Here is a 19,214-nt window from a genome sequence, read left to right on the forward strand (position 1 = left end):
TTTTGTTTATGTTTATTTTTGTATTTTTACAATACGAAACACGCAAATTTTTGTGTAAATCTTTTGTTGTTGTAATCTGTACGAATTTACGTGAGAGACGCGAGTTTTTTTCCGGTATAGAACACGTTAATTTGTTGGCTCATTAATGATATGCATGACGAGGCGATGAGACGAGAATATGAGTATACAAACATACATACATACATACACACACATACATACATATACGGCGATATAATCTGCATATATTTGAGTACAGCTGCTACAGTTCTCTCCATATTGAGAAGCTCGAGAAGCGTATTTCGTATGGTAGCGATAAATATGGCGGCTATATGCGAGGCGGAATGCCCGCCCACGCATCCCTCGGATTGTATAATAAGCAAATACAAGCAAACAATTGCCAGGTATTACTCTTACTTTTACTTTTAGATTTGAAACAGCCGGACTGGTTGACTTGTTAGCACTTTTCGACCGCCAGAGAGTAGGGGTAAGAGTAAGAGTGAGAAAGGGAGAGCGAGAGCGAGAGGGAGAGAGAAACAATGCGGTCGCCTTGTTGTTCAGACAAATATTTGTGTCTCTTGTTGAATCACGAAAATTTGTTTACTTTCTATGCGACTTGTTGTTGAGGCGACTTTACGTGAACCTAGGCTGAAATGACAACATAAATAGGTCACTCCATATGTCAACAGGTACAAATTCGCAGCGAGCTCGTAGCTGGCAATGGCAATGACAATGACAGCTCCGCTGTCTCTGGTTAGCAAAGATCTTGGCTTTGAAATCGATGTATGATTGTGCTCTGTGAGAATCGCAAAGAGAGGCTCACGCTAAAAGCAGCTTCACAAACTGCAGACTAATCATGAGATTGTCTTCTGCTTAAGCTGTTTGTGTCAACTGCCTTTCTGTGCGATTCTCATGAATTTTAGCGCTTATAAGAACTACAGCAACTATTGTCGATTATACTAAAGAAAACTTTGAGCGTCATAGAGAAATATGAGCACACACACCAGTAACTCATTAAATTGACGACTCACCTAGGCGATTCTCAGAAAAGCGGACAGATTTCCAATGAAAGCTTACCATGCCGTACGCATAAAAGTCGCTTTAATTTTTACTATGCGCTAGATGAGGCGCTGCTACATACGTTCATTTGTATACTGCTCTGCTATGCGATTCTCAGTCATTCAATGCGGACTCAAACTTTGTTTATACAAGGAGTACAAGTAATATAGCTATTTGGACAATTGCTTCGACTTGCTGGACGCCACCTAGTGTATATAATTGCCAATATATTAACCTGTTCTCAGGAATGCAATGAAAGCCACAGACTGCTTATGATTAGCTTAAAAAAGCTACATTAACTCTAACTATTGGCTATACTAACTGCTTAAGCTTTTCAATTGAATTTATAGGTATGGCTACCCTTAGTAATGTTTACATCTATAATGCGCTATAATGCCACTATAGTGCCTCTATAATGCGATTCTTCTGAATCTGCAGATTTCAGGTTTTCAAAACGAAAACTTACGTATATTCCAAAGAACGCCACCTAGCGATTGCCAGCAGAGAGCTGCGTTGATGTGGCAACACTGGCACAGTGCTGCCATCTGCTCTGTGCTCTGCCAATGCGCAGTCGCGCTTCAAGGCACCGAGTCGAGTTGCAATCCGAAAGCGAATATGGATGGCAATATTTCGTTGGGTTCAGCTCAACGCTCTCGACGACGGGCACTCGGCAAGGGTAAGTCAGCTAGGCTTGTTGGGCTCTATTTTTTGACTACACAACTGTGTGCGTGTGTGTGTGTGTGTGTGTGTTTGCTATTGTTTGTTTCGTTTTTACTGCGCGTTTTTCCGTGCCAGCTTTTCACAGCGTCGACTCTCTTTGTGTGTGTGTGTGTGTGTGTGTGCTGGTGGATTTTCGCTTTTCGGCTTGATAGTGACATTGCTCGGCTCGACCCGCTGCCAAGTTAGCTTTTGGAGGCTACCATCGCCGTGGCTCTGGTGGTGGAATTTCAGTTGCAGCCCAAGCGCCAGCAGCGCCAGCCAAAACAATAAGCACTTTTTTTAATACTAACTATTTCGGCTGCCAAGTTGAAAATTATAAACAAAATGTGGTGGCTCGAGTAAAGCAAAAATAGAAAAAACAATCAACAACAATAACGTGCATTGATTTGCAACAAAACCGAAAGAACAAAAAAAAAAAAAAAAAAACATTTACAAATAAACAAAGGCAAACAGAAGAATGTTTTCAAGTGAAAAGAACGCACAACTTTAACTTAGCTATAAGTAGTTATTCATAAAGAGCAATAACAAACAACAACAGCAACAACAACAACAAGAGAAGCGAACGGCAGCAACAGTGAAAGAAAAAATTCATTGCATCTATTCAGGCGCATAAGGAAAATGAGCGCAAAGGTAGGCCAAGAGCGCGCGCTCCTCTCCCCACTCTCCATGTGTGTGTGTCTGTGTGTGTGTGTGTGTGTGTGTGTGTGTGTGTGTGTGTGTGTTGCCATGCTTATTGCAGTAGCAACGCTGCTGTTGGCCAAATGGCTTGCGTTTTCTTAATTGTCTAAATGAATTTATGACAAATGCAAAATTCTTAATTGACTTGGCCAATTCAATTTGCATTGCACTAGCTAGCCACGCCCCCTCTAGCTAGCCGCCGCTGACTTCACCTTGTTGCTCCTGCAAACGCCACCCACTTCCCTGCCTGGAGCCAACATGTGGTACATACATAAATTGCAAGTCCTGCACTGGGACTGGAGCCTGTCGAAAATTTGAGCCAAGACATATGTCTAACATATGTCAGACAATTCAAAGAGCGAGAGAGAGAGAGGAGAGAGAGGAGGAGAGAGAGAGAGAGTGGGACAGTGGGAGAGTGTGAGCGGGACACTGAATGAGCTTTGCTGGAGGGAGTGAGAGCGAGAGAGAGAGAGAGAGAGAGCTAGGATTGTATTGGATATCCAGCAGAGTTCAAGTTGTTCGAAATGCAATTTGGCGCATGAACAGCTGCTGCTGCTGTGGTGGGAATAGCAATTCAAATCTTGAGCACTAGAAGCCACACCGAGCAAGCGAATCGGCTAACATATTATATATAGTATGTGTATGTACACATACATATATAAAACATGTTCATATTTTGCGCAGCTCAGTAAATTCCATACATTAATCTGTTTTAATACTCTGCCTGGCTCTCGCTCCCTCTCTCTATGTATGTTAGGACTAAGGGACACTAATGCATGTGCTGCTATATACACATATACATATGTACTATATATATGTATGTACTATATCTATATACATATATTTTAGCCTTAGTTTCCTTACTAGTTTGCCCACATCTTTGGCAATATTTATAGAATTTGCAGCAGCTTTTCGACATAAACATTTCAATTTTATTTGCAATTTCGGTTTTCAAGCTCAAAATAGATTTTTATACCCTGAACCCATTGAAAATGGGAAATTAGGGTATAATGATTTTGTGAAAAAGTATGTAACGGGCAGAAGGAGGCGTGGCAGACTCCACAAAGTATATATATTCTTGATCAGCGCGACGAGCTGAGTCGATATAGCCCTGTCCGTCTGTCTGTCCGTCCGTCCGTCCGTCCGTATGAGTGCGTCGATCTCAGAAGTTACATGAGCTAGAGAGCTGAAATTTGGCATGCATACTCGTGTGTACCATACGCAGTACGAGTTTGCTTTATTTTTTCGATAAAACATCCGATAACTTTTTTATCGAGAATAATCGAAAAATTGATTTTGTTTTTTCAGCCTCATTAGAATACTATTAGACCTGGAGACTTCAAATTTGCGTTGTATATAAAGTTAATGGATACAAAGATTTTGTAATTTACACATTTTGGATACCACGCCCCTTCGCCCCCAATTTGTAAAAAACGCATTTCAAATACTAGGGATTTGTGCTTTGAACATTATGATTACGTTCTGAAAGTTTCATTAAGATTGTGCGTCTAGAAATTAAATTATTTAACAAATAAATTCGTATAATATTGCCCACATTGCAGCGCAGCCCAAGCGCAGTCGCTGCTTACTGCGCTGTCAGCAGAGCGCGTTGTTATACGTGCGTCTGGATGCATGTGTATGTATGTGTGCATAGAAGAAGTGCAGAATGATTAGAATATCAGCTTGGAGGGTTCAGGGTATCTCCTAGTCGAGAAGTCTCGACTAGAGCCTTCTTACTTGTTTTTTTTTTTTTTTTGCAATTTTTGAAATTGTTTTGAAATGATTTTTACACATTTCTTGGTATTCAGCGGTTTTGTATAAACAAAATAAAACTTTGATTGATGGAGTGATTATTGTACAGCTTTTGAGCTAAAGTATTTCGAATTATTAGAATTGTTGACTCTTGGGGCAGCCTGAAGATTTAAGATATTGCGTAGATTAATTGTAGGTAAATCAATTTGATTGATTGATTGCAAACTTCTCTGATATGTAAACAGATTTTCCGCACACTAGCAAAAGGAAAAGCAATGGATATACGGAACGGCATGATTTGATTGGTGTGAAAGAAGTCTATTTGAGTTGAGTTGCTGGAGAAATAAGTCTAGAAATACCCATAAATTGGGCTTTACGGAAACCAGATCTGAATGGATACCACTTTTAATAACGATTGAGCTCTAGATAGACCTCTAATTCCTATGAGTCGGCAAAGTGTGCAAATTATTGATATGTTAATCAAGTCAATTCGCTTGTGAAACTTGAGCGGCTATCAAGCAGTCGGTTAAGCTCGACGTCAACGATCTGCTCTTGTTGAGGATGCATATACATATATATCATAATAAATATAATATATGTGCACATATATCTCTGCAGCGCTGAAGATGCTCAGCAAGTGCTGCGCGGGAATTATAACTTAAATTATTCACTTCCGCTGCAAGACTTTTTCATTGGACCGAGTCTCAAATTCCAATTTCTAAATTCCAAATTTCTGGCCAGCGAATTTCAATTGAATTTCTGTTTACATTCAACATTTCGCATCGGCTCTGTTTACCGAGCAGCGTCAAGCTCTGGGCAAATATAGCTGCCAAAGGCCCGGTTCGACATATGTAAGCCTGTCGTCTCACTGCCGCCCCGCCCACACCCCCTGCGGGGCGGAAAAACAAAACAAAGCAAAACGAAACGCGCAAAAAAGGAAAACTGCGCAACAGTTTTCATTTGGCTGATGGCGTCGCCGATAAATGGCATATTGTAAGTGAGTGACTGTGTAAATACAGTAGAGACTGCCTAAGTGAGCATGCAAATGGAATTTTCGCTTTGCTTGCCTGAGAACATGCTCTTCTATGCAATTCTCATTACTCGAACGCAACCCTGAATTGTTTTGAGCGGGGTTTGTCGTCTTTTAGTGTTAAAATGGGAAATTTGTATTATTACAGATATGACTATAGGTTAATATTATAAATATTTTAACTGATAACAATATTGAATATTTGCAATCTAATAATCTCTAGTAAAGCTATTATTAATATACCTATTAGATGTCTTTTGATGGAATTCCAGCTGGAAATACCCTAATGTGTTCCACTTACACTATAACGAGCTTTTTATAATAATTGATCGACTTTCTCGATTAAATCTACATTGTTATCTATTTTTTTGTTTGCTCCAAGAGGCCTACCTATGAAATATTGGCATTCTTTTTGTACGATTCTAGCACATACAGATTATAACCGATAATAGAGCTTCTATGCTTAACTTTCAAGATAAAAGTGTCTAAATTTTAATTAATATCTATTTCTTTCGTGTTTGACATGCCCTAATGGGTATAGGAAAGAAATCGTTTCACTATAAAGCCTAAGAGTAAATATAGGAAGAGTATAAATTTCACATATAAAATCCTTATCATCGTGCATTGCATAAAACTAATATGCTCTCTTAACTATTTTAGCGAGTATGATTCAAACTGTTTGCCAATTGTTAATCAGCTCAACAGCCACTGTGTTCGTCTCATGGGAGTGTTCACTGTAATACTGCTGTCCTGTCCAGTGTGTGCGTGCGCGTGTCTGATGATATGATAAATCTATGTAATTATTGGACATAAATCTATTTACTTGCCACACCAAACCCTGTCATTACGGATATATGTATATACATATGTACATATATAGATATAGATATACATAGATATAGATATAGTTATATATAATAATTATCTTTGTGTATTTGAGTGTTCGGGCTCGGATTTTGTAAATATTAGCCGAGTGCTCAGATATGCCAGATATAAGCAATTGACGCACCCCAGATATAGATGAGATATACGCTTCAATTGCCAATGGGCAATAACAATGATTATTTTGCGTTCGATCGATTGACAAAAATTCCTTCGAGTTAACAAAACAACAAATAATAATCGAGTTGAGCAGAGAAGGGTAGAGCACTCACACACACACACACACACACACACACACACACACACCCACATGTGATGTGTATGTGGTTACAAGAATTGAGTCAATTAATTTGTTTATAGTGCAAAATCATTTGAATGCCAGCAACGAAACGATGAGCCTCTATGGCTCCAGATATATTTCGGCTATATAGCAACGGGGTAGCCGACATCGGCACTTGGCATCGGTTGCCATCGGCTCCGGCTACATCTACGGCACTTGGCATCGGCGTCGCTTTAGCTATAGGGCCTCAGTGTTCATTCAGTGTATATTCGACGGTCATGGGATGAACATCGGATATCGTGCATACGCGTTATCTCTGGCGCCCCTTACAACATTTCTACACGCACACACACACGCACACTCTCATTCACTCTCACTCTCTCTCTTTCTCACTCACACTCTCATTTGCTGTCTCTCTCAGAGCAAGTTGTAGGCGCGCGCCCTGCAAATAAACAACAACACTGAAAGAAAAAAGTCCAATAAAAAACCAAAACAAAACGACTGAAATAAAACAAAACAAAACTGAAGAAGAAGAAGAGCTAAGAAAATATTGTATTCAATTTATTTGCGTTGGCAAATTTGTTGCTGCCTTTGCCTAATTGCCCAAACATGTGGCTCACCGATTGCGGCACGGTAGGTGTGAGCTCTGCCTCTCTAAGTGTGTGTGTGTGTGTGTCCGTGTGTGACTGTGTGTGTGTGCCCAAATATGTGGCTTATCGCTGCACTGAGGACAATTGCAAATGGGTATTCAGTTTTTATGGACCTGAACTTGTAGCAATAAAATCGTAAGCAATTTATATCCAGATTGCCCAATATATATATGTATATATATATATATATATAAATGTATATATATGTGAATAAAAAAAGAATAGACGAATACTTTATTGGTGGCCATTGTACTGTTTTTTTTTCTTTTGTAATTTATAGGCATTATAAAAATATATTATATGCACTATATATCAAACATTTGCTTAATAAGTTGCACATATGTACGTACAGCTGTGGTCATAAAAACTTTAGTGGAACTGAGCTGGATAGCAAAATTTAATGTCTAAGTAACTTAATATCGATAGCTAGATTATTAACAATTAATTAATAATTTCTAAGTATATTAATTGTAATAGTCGTTTCAAAATTTGTTTAAATTAAGTTCAAATTTAAATTCAATATTGAGTTCATAAATTTATTTTTTATTAATATTATTCTTTTTTTTTGTTATTTCTTTTTTATTTGTCCTATAGATTTATTAAATTTTTTAATATTTTTTTAAATTTTTTTATTTTTGTATATGGATTATTTCTCCCAATTATATTTATTATTATTTTATATTTTATATTTTATATAGCACTTGATTAGCTCTATAATTGGTGCGTTTTCAAGATAATTACAGAGAATCTGAGGTATTCACACGCTAAGTATAATTTTTTTGAGAAAAATGTCGTTACATATATTGAAATTTCATTTAACTTTATTATCATGTTTTTATTGCCCTTCAAATAATTTGTAATATCAGTTCTCCATTTAATTAAATATCAAAGATTCTCAATTTTTGTATTCCAATTTTCAACTTGGGCAAACGCAGCTAACTTAACGCTCTTGAGTTTTTATATCACTGTCAATTTCAATTTTTAATTTTTACACTGAAAATATTGGATACATATAATATTACACATAAATAATATTACATTATATAAAATACAATATATAAAATTTCGTATGAAATATTTCCGATTTAATATGTGAGTAACTAGACTAAGCACTTGATACATGCACATTGTAGCCATAGAGCAATAACATAATCATAGTAACTGCAGTCATTACTTAATTACAATTAAAATTGTTCTGGACGTTAGGACTCGACTGGCAAATACCCTGACCAAAGTGTGTTGCCTTTTGAACAGACACTCCTTTTCGATCATGGGAGTATAAGGGCAGATTTACTTATAAATATATCAAGTGGATCAATATTAGACGATATGTACTAAATTTGGTCAACTTAATTCATTAAATGTGTATAATATGCTCTAATAACTTTTGATTGATATAGGTTTAAACTTTAAAGAGTTTTTCGGACTATGGAAACAGTTGATGATTGAGTACAAACTAACTAACATAACTAACATAACTAACATAACTAATATACCCTCTGTGGTGATTCCAAGTGTGTGCGGGGTATACTAATGATGCTTCAGACGATAATTACAACATTGCTTGAGTTAATATTAGCGGAATGTATATAAATGAGTCGATGCATATGCACTTACGTCCCTCCTTGTACTACTGTACTATATATTAAAGAGTGAACCATAGTTGACGGCAGTTGCAGCAAGATTTTACTGTATGCCATAGTTAATAATTATCAGAGGAGGATTGCTAAAGAAGAACTTGAAAGAATATATAATTGGACACCCATCTCTCAATCTATATACATATATATGTATATATGTATATACATCTGAGTATATGCACATCTGTTTATCCCGTCTGCTGTCAGCACTTTCTTTTCATATGCAAAATACCTCAAGACACTGAAAAAAGGGTTGACACGACTTACATTACATATGCACATACATATGTACATATGTATATATATATATATACATATGTATATAACCCATATCTAAATATGTAAGAACTGAAAATGCCAAAGCAGAACATTCGAGCTATTGACACGGCAGTGTGTTCACACGCACATACCCATACATATACAGATCTAAATATATAGGTGGCAAAAGAAAAGTGAGAACTGAGATATGCACAGCAGATAGAATACATAGAGAGCAGCATTTCAAAGAGGCGACCCTCGACGTTGTAGTGCCGGCGCCAGTTGGTAGATAAGACCAGCCATTATCAGATGTACTACAGTAAACAACAACAAACAAACACTCGAGCTCTGCGCTGGCCAATTAGCTAGGTACACTGCGCAATGTAGGCTAATTAGATTTTCGCATATTTATCCAATGGGTAATTCAAATCTGTGCACCTCTGCAGGTAAACATTTGTATACGCTTACACTCGTCTACTGTATGAGCAGAGTTGATTGGCTTTGTTTGTCTTGCGATTTCATTGAAGAGGGAAATATTGTATAAAATGCTGAATATTGATAGAAGTTTATTTTATCTATGTTCGATTATCTATGTATTATTACATTAAGTATTATATTTATGTTTTGCAAATACTTCTGCCTTCGACTTACTAGTATTAGGAATTTGTGATTTGATTAGGGGCTGAGAAAATTGGGACTTAACAAGTTTAAAAGACTTAATAAGAGAGAGGGGTTTCAGATTTGACGTTGAAAATGTTTAATTTTACAGAGACATAAAATATACATATATATACACGTCTTTTAAGGATGTTACAGATCTTCCATCTCAATCCGTTTTAAAGCTAGGTTCAGCGGGGGTATTCCTGTTGAGTTGCTTCATAAATTGGAGCGATTCTACTGACTTCTAGATCCCATGGGTTCGACTTTATCTATCGAGAGATGCAGCCTCATTATATAGAAAGATGGTGATCTATTGAGCAAAGGTCACATCTTTCATAATGCTAGAGATCAGTCTGACTAATAGATCCAGATATAAAGTGCAGTAAAATCATGCATGTGTTGAGCTGTTCTATAGATAAATCAGATAATCATATAGCTCGGTAGTAAAGCTTATAAAAATTTACCTGTTTTACAGATAGAGTGCTCCAAAAGTGTTGCACATTGAGACCCAGATCTTATGTGTAAAATACTGTTGAGGTGCTCTACGGTTATACCCAGAATTTAGTGGAAAGTTTTATGTAATATTAGAGAAAAATCTTGGATACATTATAGAATATAGCTGATCCACAGATTGAACCAGATACTATATAGCTCTGATAATTTGAATACATTTAATTTTGGCTTTGCTACGCCTCTTCTCTATACAAATTTGAGTCGATTAAGCTGTACTTGACTTAGTTTTGTGGTGCCCTTAGATTTATTTGATATTCCCACGAAAAAGTGCATTAATCAAGTACATTTGTTTACAAGTTCTTCAATTTCAAGTTGATTATATGTTATGCATATCCGGCCGTGAATGCCAGCTGATGCTGAGATCTCGGCTCGACTTGCAATTTGCATGCGGATAATAATGGACTTCAATGCGCTCCCATCCGACTGTGGCCAGATGGCGATACAGTTCAGGCGCGCGTGCACCAAAATAATTCGGATTATACATACATACATATATATATATATATATATATATATATATATATATATAGTGGCTAATCGAGCGGCATTGTGTTGTTAATATTGTGTGCTGATCTGTTTTGTGGTCTCTGCTTTGCATCTTACAGATGACACGCTACAAACAGACCGAATTTACGGAAGATGATTCAAGTTCAATTGGCGGCATTCAGCTTAACGAGGCGACCGGCCACACCGGCATGCAGATACGCTATCACACGGCGCGGGTGAGTACAGACACACACACACACACACACACACACACACACACGCACACACACACACGATACACATGATACACATTCATATGGTCAGCCGGCAGCGAAAGCAATGCCATAATTTATCCACACATCGTCCCTCACCCTCTCTGTCGCACTGCCTGTCTTTCTCCATCTCTTTCGCTGGCAATGACCCAAAAGCAGCGTCCGAGATTTGATTAGCTTGAAGGTTACGACTGCTCGCATCGTAGATGTATGAGAGACTCGCAAATTTGAATGCCGCACTCTAGAGCGGCTCTTCAAAGCATTTACAGTTTCTCATTTTACAGTTGTAAAAATAACTAAATACCTCTCATATAAATTACATACAATGGCTTAGAGGTTAGGCTGAAGGAAGATCTTTGAGCAAACCTGATTAACTTTTCAATACGAATGGTCCTAAGAGAATATATATATGTGATTAACTCTCTATGGTATATATATAAAATATATAGAATACAAATCTTTTCAAATTTTTGATAAATTATTCAATTTTCTGTTCAGCTCTGATCACTTATAATCGGAAAAGGAATTTAGTTCCCTTTAGCTCTATTCCAGCAAGTCTATTGCATGGAATTCTAAAAATATTTCAAATGTAAAGTAGGTTAATTATATATATTTACGAATTTTATGATTGTAAATTTTCTTCAAAATAAAAGACGTTGAGCTCCTTCCAGTCTGCTTCCAGTTTAACTATTCTATTGAATTCTAATTGGAAAAGTTTTACATATATTTTGATCAAAATAGTTTCATTATCAACAAGAATATATATATATTTTTTTGGGGTCTGCCACGCCTCCTTCTGCCTGTTTCATACATTTCAACAAAACTATTATACCCTGATTTCCTATTTTCAATGGGTTCAGGGATCAAAATTTACTTTTCTGTACCTCTGATCAGTCATAATTGGAAATTTTCTTTAAAAGGAATGAGTTAGGGCTTCTTCTCGCCCTAATTGAAATTCTCAAATTTTTATCAAAATAATTTTAACATCCCAAATATTCCCTTACATTAGGCCACCTGGAATTGGCGTTCGAGAAATAAGACCGAAAAATGGCTGCTGATCACAACTTTTGTGATGACTATTGTCATCTTAACGCTGCTCACCATGATACTATCGAATAGTTCCGATAATACCAATCACGTAGTGCACGTTCAGCCACATAAGAAGGGTAAGTATTTGGATAACAAAGATACTCTTGAAAAGACAAAACATTTCATAAAAAAAAAAATTATATATATATATATATATAATAGTATATATACTTAGAAACTACATATGTATATAGTCTCTATATAGTTGTATTTACATGTAGCGTGTATATAATTTCAGATTGCTTGACGGCGGATGAGTTGCCCTGCCTGAACGAGCACTGCATCTTTGCGTCGAGCGAGATTTTGAAGTCCATAGATGCGAGCATCGATCCCTGCGATGACTTCTATGGCTATGCTTGGTAGGAATAGCTGTCGTAGCTCGTAGTACAAATGTATAACAATCCTTGCTTCAATCCTTCGCAGCAATCAATGGATCAAAAACAATCCCATACCGGAGGGCAAGTCCACCTGGGGCACATTTGGCAAGCTGGAGCAGATGAATCAGCTGATCATTCGTAACGTGCTGGAGAAGCCAGCGAAGACGTTCAAGTCGGAGGCGGAGCGCAAGGCCAAGGTCTACTATGAGTCCTGCCTGGATGTGGATGAGCACATGGAGAAACTGGGCGCCAAGCCAATGATCGATCTGCTGAAGCAAATCGGTGGCTGGAACGTGACGCAGACCGGCTTCAATGTGACCAACTGGAAGCTGGGCAATACCCTGAAAATACTGCACAACAAGTGGGTTGGCCCGGACCTTCCGATATACCCATTATGAAATATCCTAACTCGATCTTCTTGCAGATATAATTTCAATTGCCTCTTTGGCTGGGCCATTGGGGAGGATGACAAGAACTCGACCCGCCATGTCATACAGATCGATCAGGGCGGTCTGACCTTGCCCACCGCCGACTACTACAACAATAAGACGGACATCCATCGCAAGGTGCTCAGCGAGTACATCGAGTACATGACCAAGGTATGTGTGCTCCTGGGCGCCAACGAGACCACAGCACGCATCCAGATGGAGGCGGTGATCAATTTTGAGAAGAAGCTAGCCAACATCACCATCCCGATGGAGGAGCGACGCAACGAGGAGGCCATGTATCATCCCATGAAGCTCAAGGATCTCATTAAGCTGGCGCCATTCCTCAACTGGACGGATCACTTCGACAATGCCTTGCAAATGGTGAACAGGCGCGTCACCGATGAGGAAATTGTCGTCGTCTATGCGCCCGATTTTCTCAAGAACCTCTCCAACATCATCCTGAACATGCAAAAAACGGATGCGGGCAAAATGTAAATATATATGTATTTCTTTTGTTTCTATTATTTCCCATTTTTGAGCATTAACAGTGGAACTAGTTATGGGAACATTTTATGGAAGGGACCAATTAAAAGCTATGGCTAGTTATATAATTACTGAATCATTTTAGTATATTACTCGTTACTAGAATGTCCTTCAGCATACTATATTTATTAATTTACAAAGACTTTTCTAAATGGGATTTAGAATAGCTTGAGTGACATAATAATATCAGATATACAATATAAAGGGTATGTGTACACAGTCAACAGACTAACTTGAGATAATCTTACTGTTAGGCAAATGTTAGTCACTGCTAGTTAACATAAAGCTAGTTTCACATATGTATCTCTTGTATGTATGCTAGTTTAACAGCTCAGAAATCTGTAAAAGTTGGCCCTTTCTCGATGTCTGCTAATACATACAACTGTTGCTGAGTGCGAGCGAAATGGCGGACGAAGAGAAGCAACTAGAAATTGACAATGTAAAAACAGCTCCACGGCAATTCAGTATTGAGCATTGCTGGTACATGTATAGCTGTTAACCGTTTTTCGATGTCTGCAAATCAGTATCGTTTACCTACATTCCGAAAAAAATTTCAGAGAGCAACCGATTGCATCGGTTCTCACTCGAGTTCGGTTAACAACCGTTTTGTTGTTGTTTTGTTTCGCACTCGTTGTTCGCTGTCCGTTTGGTTGAGTGGAAACTAAGCTAAAAGTCTTGTATGTGTGTATATGTGTATGCATTAGCATCACGATTGAGTGATAGTGTCTTTTAACACTTCTCTACGTAAATTGAGCGTGTTTTGTGCGCTTGCATTGAGTTATTTCTACACTTACGAAAGTTAATCGTATTGAGTGTGTTTTGTGTGCCACACGAATAGTTTCAGTCAAGCCTCTCAACGAATATAACAGAAGCTGCTTGCTCAGAGCAAGAGCGAGTCAGCATTATATTTTTCGATTGAGCTCGCGAACCGGGTATAAGGAGTCAAGCGGTTAACAGTTATTTGCAATGTTTAGTTTAACATTTTCTGATTGAAAACAAATTCCGCTCTTGCAGCACGCTGAACAACTATCTGATTTGGCAGGCGGTGCGCACGCTGACCAGCTGCTTGTCGAAGCCCTTCCGGGATGCGTACAAGGGCGTGCGCAAGGCGCTGATGGGCTCCGATGGCGGCGAGGAGGTCTGGCGCTATTGCGTCTCTGATACGAACAATGTGATTGGTTTTGCCGTGGGCGCGATATTCGTGCGTCAGGCATTCCATGGCGTGTCCAAGCCAGCGGCGGAGCAAATGATTGGCGAGATACGTGAGGCCTTCAAAATGAATCTACAGAACCTCAGCTGGGTGGACAAGCAGACGCGCGAGCGCGCCATTGAGAAGGCCAACGAGATCTCAGATATGATCGGCTTTCCCGACTACATCCTCAACTCCGAGGAGCTGGACAAGAAGTATGAGGAGCTGAATATCACAGCGAATGCGTACTTCGAGAACAACATCCAGGTGGCCATCTACAATCTGAAGAGCAATCTGAAGCGACTGGACCAGCCGGTGAATAAGACCAATTGGGGCATGACACCGCAAACGGTGAATGCCTACTATACGCCCACCAAGAATCAAATCGTCTTTCCCGCCGGCATCCTGCAAACGCCCTTCTTCGACATCAACAACCCCAAAAGCCTGAACTTTGGCGCCATGGGCGTGGTCATGGGCCACGAGCTGACCCATGCCTTCGACGATCAGGGCCGGGAGTACGATAAGTTCGGCAACATCAATCGATGGTGGGATGCCAAGAGCATCGAACGCTTCAATGAGAAGGCCGAGTGCATTGCCAACCAGTACAGTGGCTACAAGCTCAACGGACGCAATCTGAACGGCAAGCAGACATTGGGTGAGTCGATAATGTGCAGTGTCTAGCTCGAAGTGCTACAACTGAAAATGTCTTCCATTCCATAGGTGAGAACATAGCCGACAATGGTGGCTTGAAGGCTGCCTATCATGCCTATATGAAGACCAAGCTCGATAAGAATGCGGACGTTCTGAAGCTGCCCGGCCTGAACTTGACGCATCCCCAACTCTTCTTCGTCTCCTTTGCACAGGTGAGTGCTGATATATATTTAGCTGATGTATTGGATATAAATGTGATGGTATCATTAGGTCTGGTGCTCCAGCACCACAGATGAGACCAATTTGCTGCAAATGGAAAAGGATCCCCACTCGCCTTCACAGTTCCGGGTCATTGGCACACTGTCCAACATGAAGGAGTTCGCCGATGTCTTCAACTGCAAGGCCGACACTCGCATGAATCCGACCAAGAAGTGTGAAGTCTGGTAAAGCGATCAATTCGAAACTCAGATCTCACAATCTATTTTCCCACACACACACACAAACGAGACAAGTTGAAATATCAAAGAGAAGAATTTTACAAACCGCCAAACAAAGAAGAAAAACTAATAACAACACCAACTACTACTCGCAAAGGCAATGTTTGATTGTCCATGTAGCATAGAGAGCTATTTCGTTACGAATGTGTGCTAAATGTCCTTTCGTTGTCAATCGATGGGCCTGCAAAGTGATGAGAGAGCCCAAGGAATCCCAAGAATTGTAAAAGTCTATTCAAGCCCTTTGTGGGATCTGTCATAATTCCATATATGCCAGATGTATGATGTATGTAGTGGCTTACAGGTCCATTCACTAGTTATATAGTCGAAGGCCATCTACTGCCATAAATTGAATTGAACTTATATATAAAGTTTTTGGAGATGTGAGCGCATGACAGATCATATAAAATTTGAATATGCTTGATCAGAATGATGAGCTGAGTGGGTTTTATAATATCTATCTTATTACAACTATAAATATCCGATTCATAAGCACAGTCCGAGGTATCGCCTAGTCGGTTTCTCCCCACTCGAGTATTATTATTTTTTTTTTTTTTTTTTTTTTTTTTTTTTATACAATTCAATTCAATTGTTGCAGCTTAACGTCTTAGATTCTATGACTAACTAGTGAGTGGGCCTGTAACTCAGCATCTGCATCTTAGATCCACACTTCATGCTACCTTTTTCCATTCGACAATACTTCATGTTCCTTGGGTTACCCTCTAGTCCACAGTTTGATAAATATTCCTAGAGTTCGTCTGTAGCTCGATGTGAACTGAATCTGTTTCGCGACTGTGGCAATTGCTAGATCCCCATCTAACCCGGAGATCCTCACAAAACAAGACAGCCCCAATTCATTCTCAAAGCACTTGGATGGAGATATTCCTCATAGTGAGGTTGCAACTACAATAACCTAACTATTCTCGGCTTTGATTATCGAATTCCCTGGGACTCTTTTAGTTTACTGTAGCTCTGATAAGAGATATATAGAGATTTCAAATACTTTGCAAGCCCATATATACGATTCTTGCGGCTAGCCGTGGTCAATTTTGATTTGTATTATTTAGTACTAAAGATAGAAGAAAAACAAAAAACAAAAACAAAAACGTCAGTCATTGTGCCTAAGGAAATGTGAAAGATAATCTGACGATAAACAACCTATTGCATACTTTTGGGAACGGGCGCTGAATCGACTTTAAGCCGAGCCGGCGCCAGAGCCGAGACTTAAATGAAGAGCGAAAAGAGAAACAAGAGAAACTTTTTTAAATTGCGCATTACGAACAATATCTATAGTGGAAATTACTTCGTCTTTGTCCTAAGTTACCTATAAAAATAATATATAATATAAATAATATATAAATAAATGTATGTATGTAGTAGATATAAAAGAATTTGTAAACCACAAACAGTCGAGATAACGACATAACTAGCTATGGATGGAGTTGTGTGTTCTATATAAACTTAGTTAAGTGAGATTACTACGCAAAGATTTAGTGAACGATATTTGCGAGTGATCGATAACAGAATGAAAAAAAAAAGAAAACAGAAAACAAGAAGAACACAAATCACAGAATATCCAAAGATTTATATAAACTATATTTAGATGATTATCAGAGCACAAATATGTGTGAACCAAAGTTTTTCCAAAAACTAAGCTTTCTATGCAAGTGTGCATGTGGGTGTGCGTGTGAATGAGCATGAATGCGTGTGCGTGTGAGTGCAAGCGAGATAGAGAGCGCACATATTTGGTGCAGTTATTTCTGCCTTTTCGTTGCCAAACTCTAAAGTGCGAACAATATACCAAAAAAACGAAGAAGAAGAAGAAAAAAAAAAAAACGAATACACTTTTGTATTGTGTGTATAAATATATGAAATATACCAAATATACTAAATATACTAAATATTCTAAATATACATATAACTAAATGTAGATTGAAATTAGTTTCAGAAATAGCGGGAAACATAAAACAATTTTTTTTTGTGGCTAGAAAAAGTTCTAAATATATAAGTAAATAAGAAAATTAAATATATAGTATGTATATATGATATATACTAAACAAATGTTCAGTTCTGTTATATTTTGCTTTTGTGTTTGTTTCTTTTTATTTTATTTTATTTATTTTTTTTGAAGATCGTATATCAAATGTGACCATAGAAGAACTCCAATCAAATGCAGCTGCATTTTAGCCTAGATCGAAATATTGAAATATAGAACATGAGAATCACGGAGAACGCATTTGCCACATATCAAATCTCAAGTGAATACGTACTAGAATGATATGTGTGCTTAGTATTATACATGACATAACAATATCGAACAGTATATATACATATGTACAAACGGGTATATATATTGCACAATGAGAACACCAAATGTATGGAATTTATTTAAAACTCCTTCAACTGTCAGATAGTTAGATATTCCAAGTTGTAAGATATCTCTAACATATACATGCATCCGATGGCATTTTTTTCAGAGCCATCAAGTCGAAATACATATATGAAATAAATGTAATATGCTAAACGGTACCAAGTCACATATTTCTTAGCTATAATACACAATAGGTAACTATAATTCGAATAGATATATATATACATATATATATGAGTATATCTATCTATATACATATAGACATATAAATAATAGATGTTTGCCGAGATCTGTCTTAATTCAACAATCGCTAGGATGAAATTGTCTATGTGACTTGCACAAATATATCGATAACTTGCATTTGTTTGAACATTTATCTTTTTTTTTTTTTTTATATAATAATTATATTTCTATACAGATATATAAATAAATATATTCAAAACTAAAAACGAATGCATTTAAAACATTCATTATGATCTTGTATGGTTTTCCCTTTGTTGAGAGTGAATCAGTTTACAGTTTTTACATGATGTAACTAAGTAAATGCATACATACATACATCTACATTGGATGAAATCGTAATGATTCTATTATTATATATATTATATATATTTACATACAATACATACCCACATGCTTGTACGTGTGTATGCCGAGATGCAAACAAATTATTTTTATTGTCAATGAAAAATGAATAAACAAATTAAATAATATTGTATACATATGAATGCGAAATAAATTCAATAACTGAGTGTGAAATGCAATTTTATTACTGCCCCAACAACAACAACAACAACAACTATGATATAAAAATGCACACGTTATATGTGTATGGCTCATATATGTATGTATTATGTTGCCCTTATAATCATTTCATATGCTACTCTGATACTATACTTCATATACCCATATGCGAGGTCTGTTCAAAAAGTATCTTGAATCTACGACAATGGAAAAACAGGGTATATCCACTTGGTTAAAATGCATGTAACAGGCAGAAGGAGGCGCGGCAGACCCAAATAAAGTTTATCAGGATGATCAGTTGGGTTGATCTAGCTATAAGACCTGGAGAGCGAGATCCTATGTGCGTGTGTGTGTGTATGTGTATGTATTGTCTGCTATGTAGACAAGAGATGGATGATTGGAATATAAGTGCCTTGAAGACGCCAGGGCATCTCGTAGTCGAGCATTC

At 37.8% G+C, this 19,214-nt stretch overlaps 1 protein-coding gene across 3 annotated transcripts; it reads left to right on the forward strand.

Annotated features, from left to right (window-relative positions):
- The first annotated feature begins 2,005 nt into the window (after window positions 1-2,005).
- LOC6584566 (neprilysin-3) lies at window positions 2,006-18,389 on the forward strand. Of its 3 annotated transcripts, none has more exons than XM_044008503.1 (9): window positions 2,006-2,409; window positions 10,728-10,844; window positions 11,890-12,046; window positions 12,208-12,328; window positions 12,393-12,707; window positions 12,771-13,265; window positions 14,332-15,161; window positions 15,227-15,369; window positions 15,428-18,389. In XM_044008503.1, exons 1-9 carry the CDS (start codon window positions 2,398-2,400, stop codon window positions 15,602-15,604), a joined length of 2,367 nt encoding a protein of 788 aa, XP_043864438.1. In that variant the 5' UTR covers window positions 2,006-2,397; the 3' UTR covers window positions 15,605-18,389. The 3 variants fall into 3 exon arrangements, with proteins under 3 accessions (XP_043864438.1, XP_043864437.1, XP_043864441.1); XM_044008502.1 differs by lacking the exon at window positions 2,006-2,409 and adding an exon at window positions 6,916-7,034; XM_044008506.1 differs by lacking the exon at window positions 2,006-2,409 and adding an exon at window positions 7,099-7,186.
- Window positions 18,390-19,214: the final 825 nt, after the last annotated feature.

The sequence above is a fragment of the Drosophila mojavensis genome, unplaced genomic scaffold (assembly GCF_018153725.1).
Source record: "Drosophila mojavensis isolate 15081-1352.22 unplaced genomic scaffold, ASM1815372v1 contig_136, whole genome shotgun sequence".
In the NCBI taxonomy this organism is placed as follows: domain Eukaryota; kingdom Metazoa; phylum Arthropoda; class Insecta; order Diptera; family Drosophilidae; genus Drosophila; species Drosophila mojavensis.

Bases quoted from the DNA above. Each gene is read 5' to 3' on its own strand.
- LOC6584566 (XM_044008502.1), top strand. From the start codon at position 7,011: ATGTGGCTCACCGATTGCGGCACG. The intron at 12,329-12,392 runs GTAGGAATAGCT...AATCCTTCGCAG, and splicing joins GACTTCTATGGCTATGCTTG to CAATCAATGGATCAAAAACA. The intron at 15,162-15,226 runs GTGAGTCGATAA...TCCATTCCATAG, and splicing joins GAACGGCAAGCAGACATTGG to GTGAGAACATAGCCGACAAT.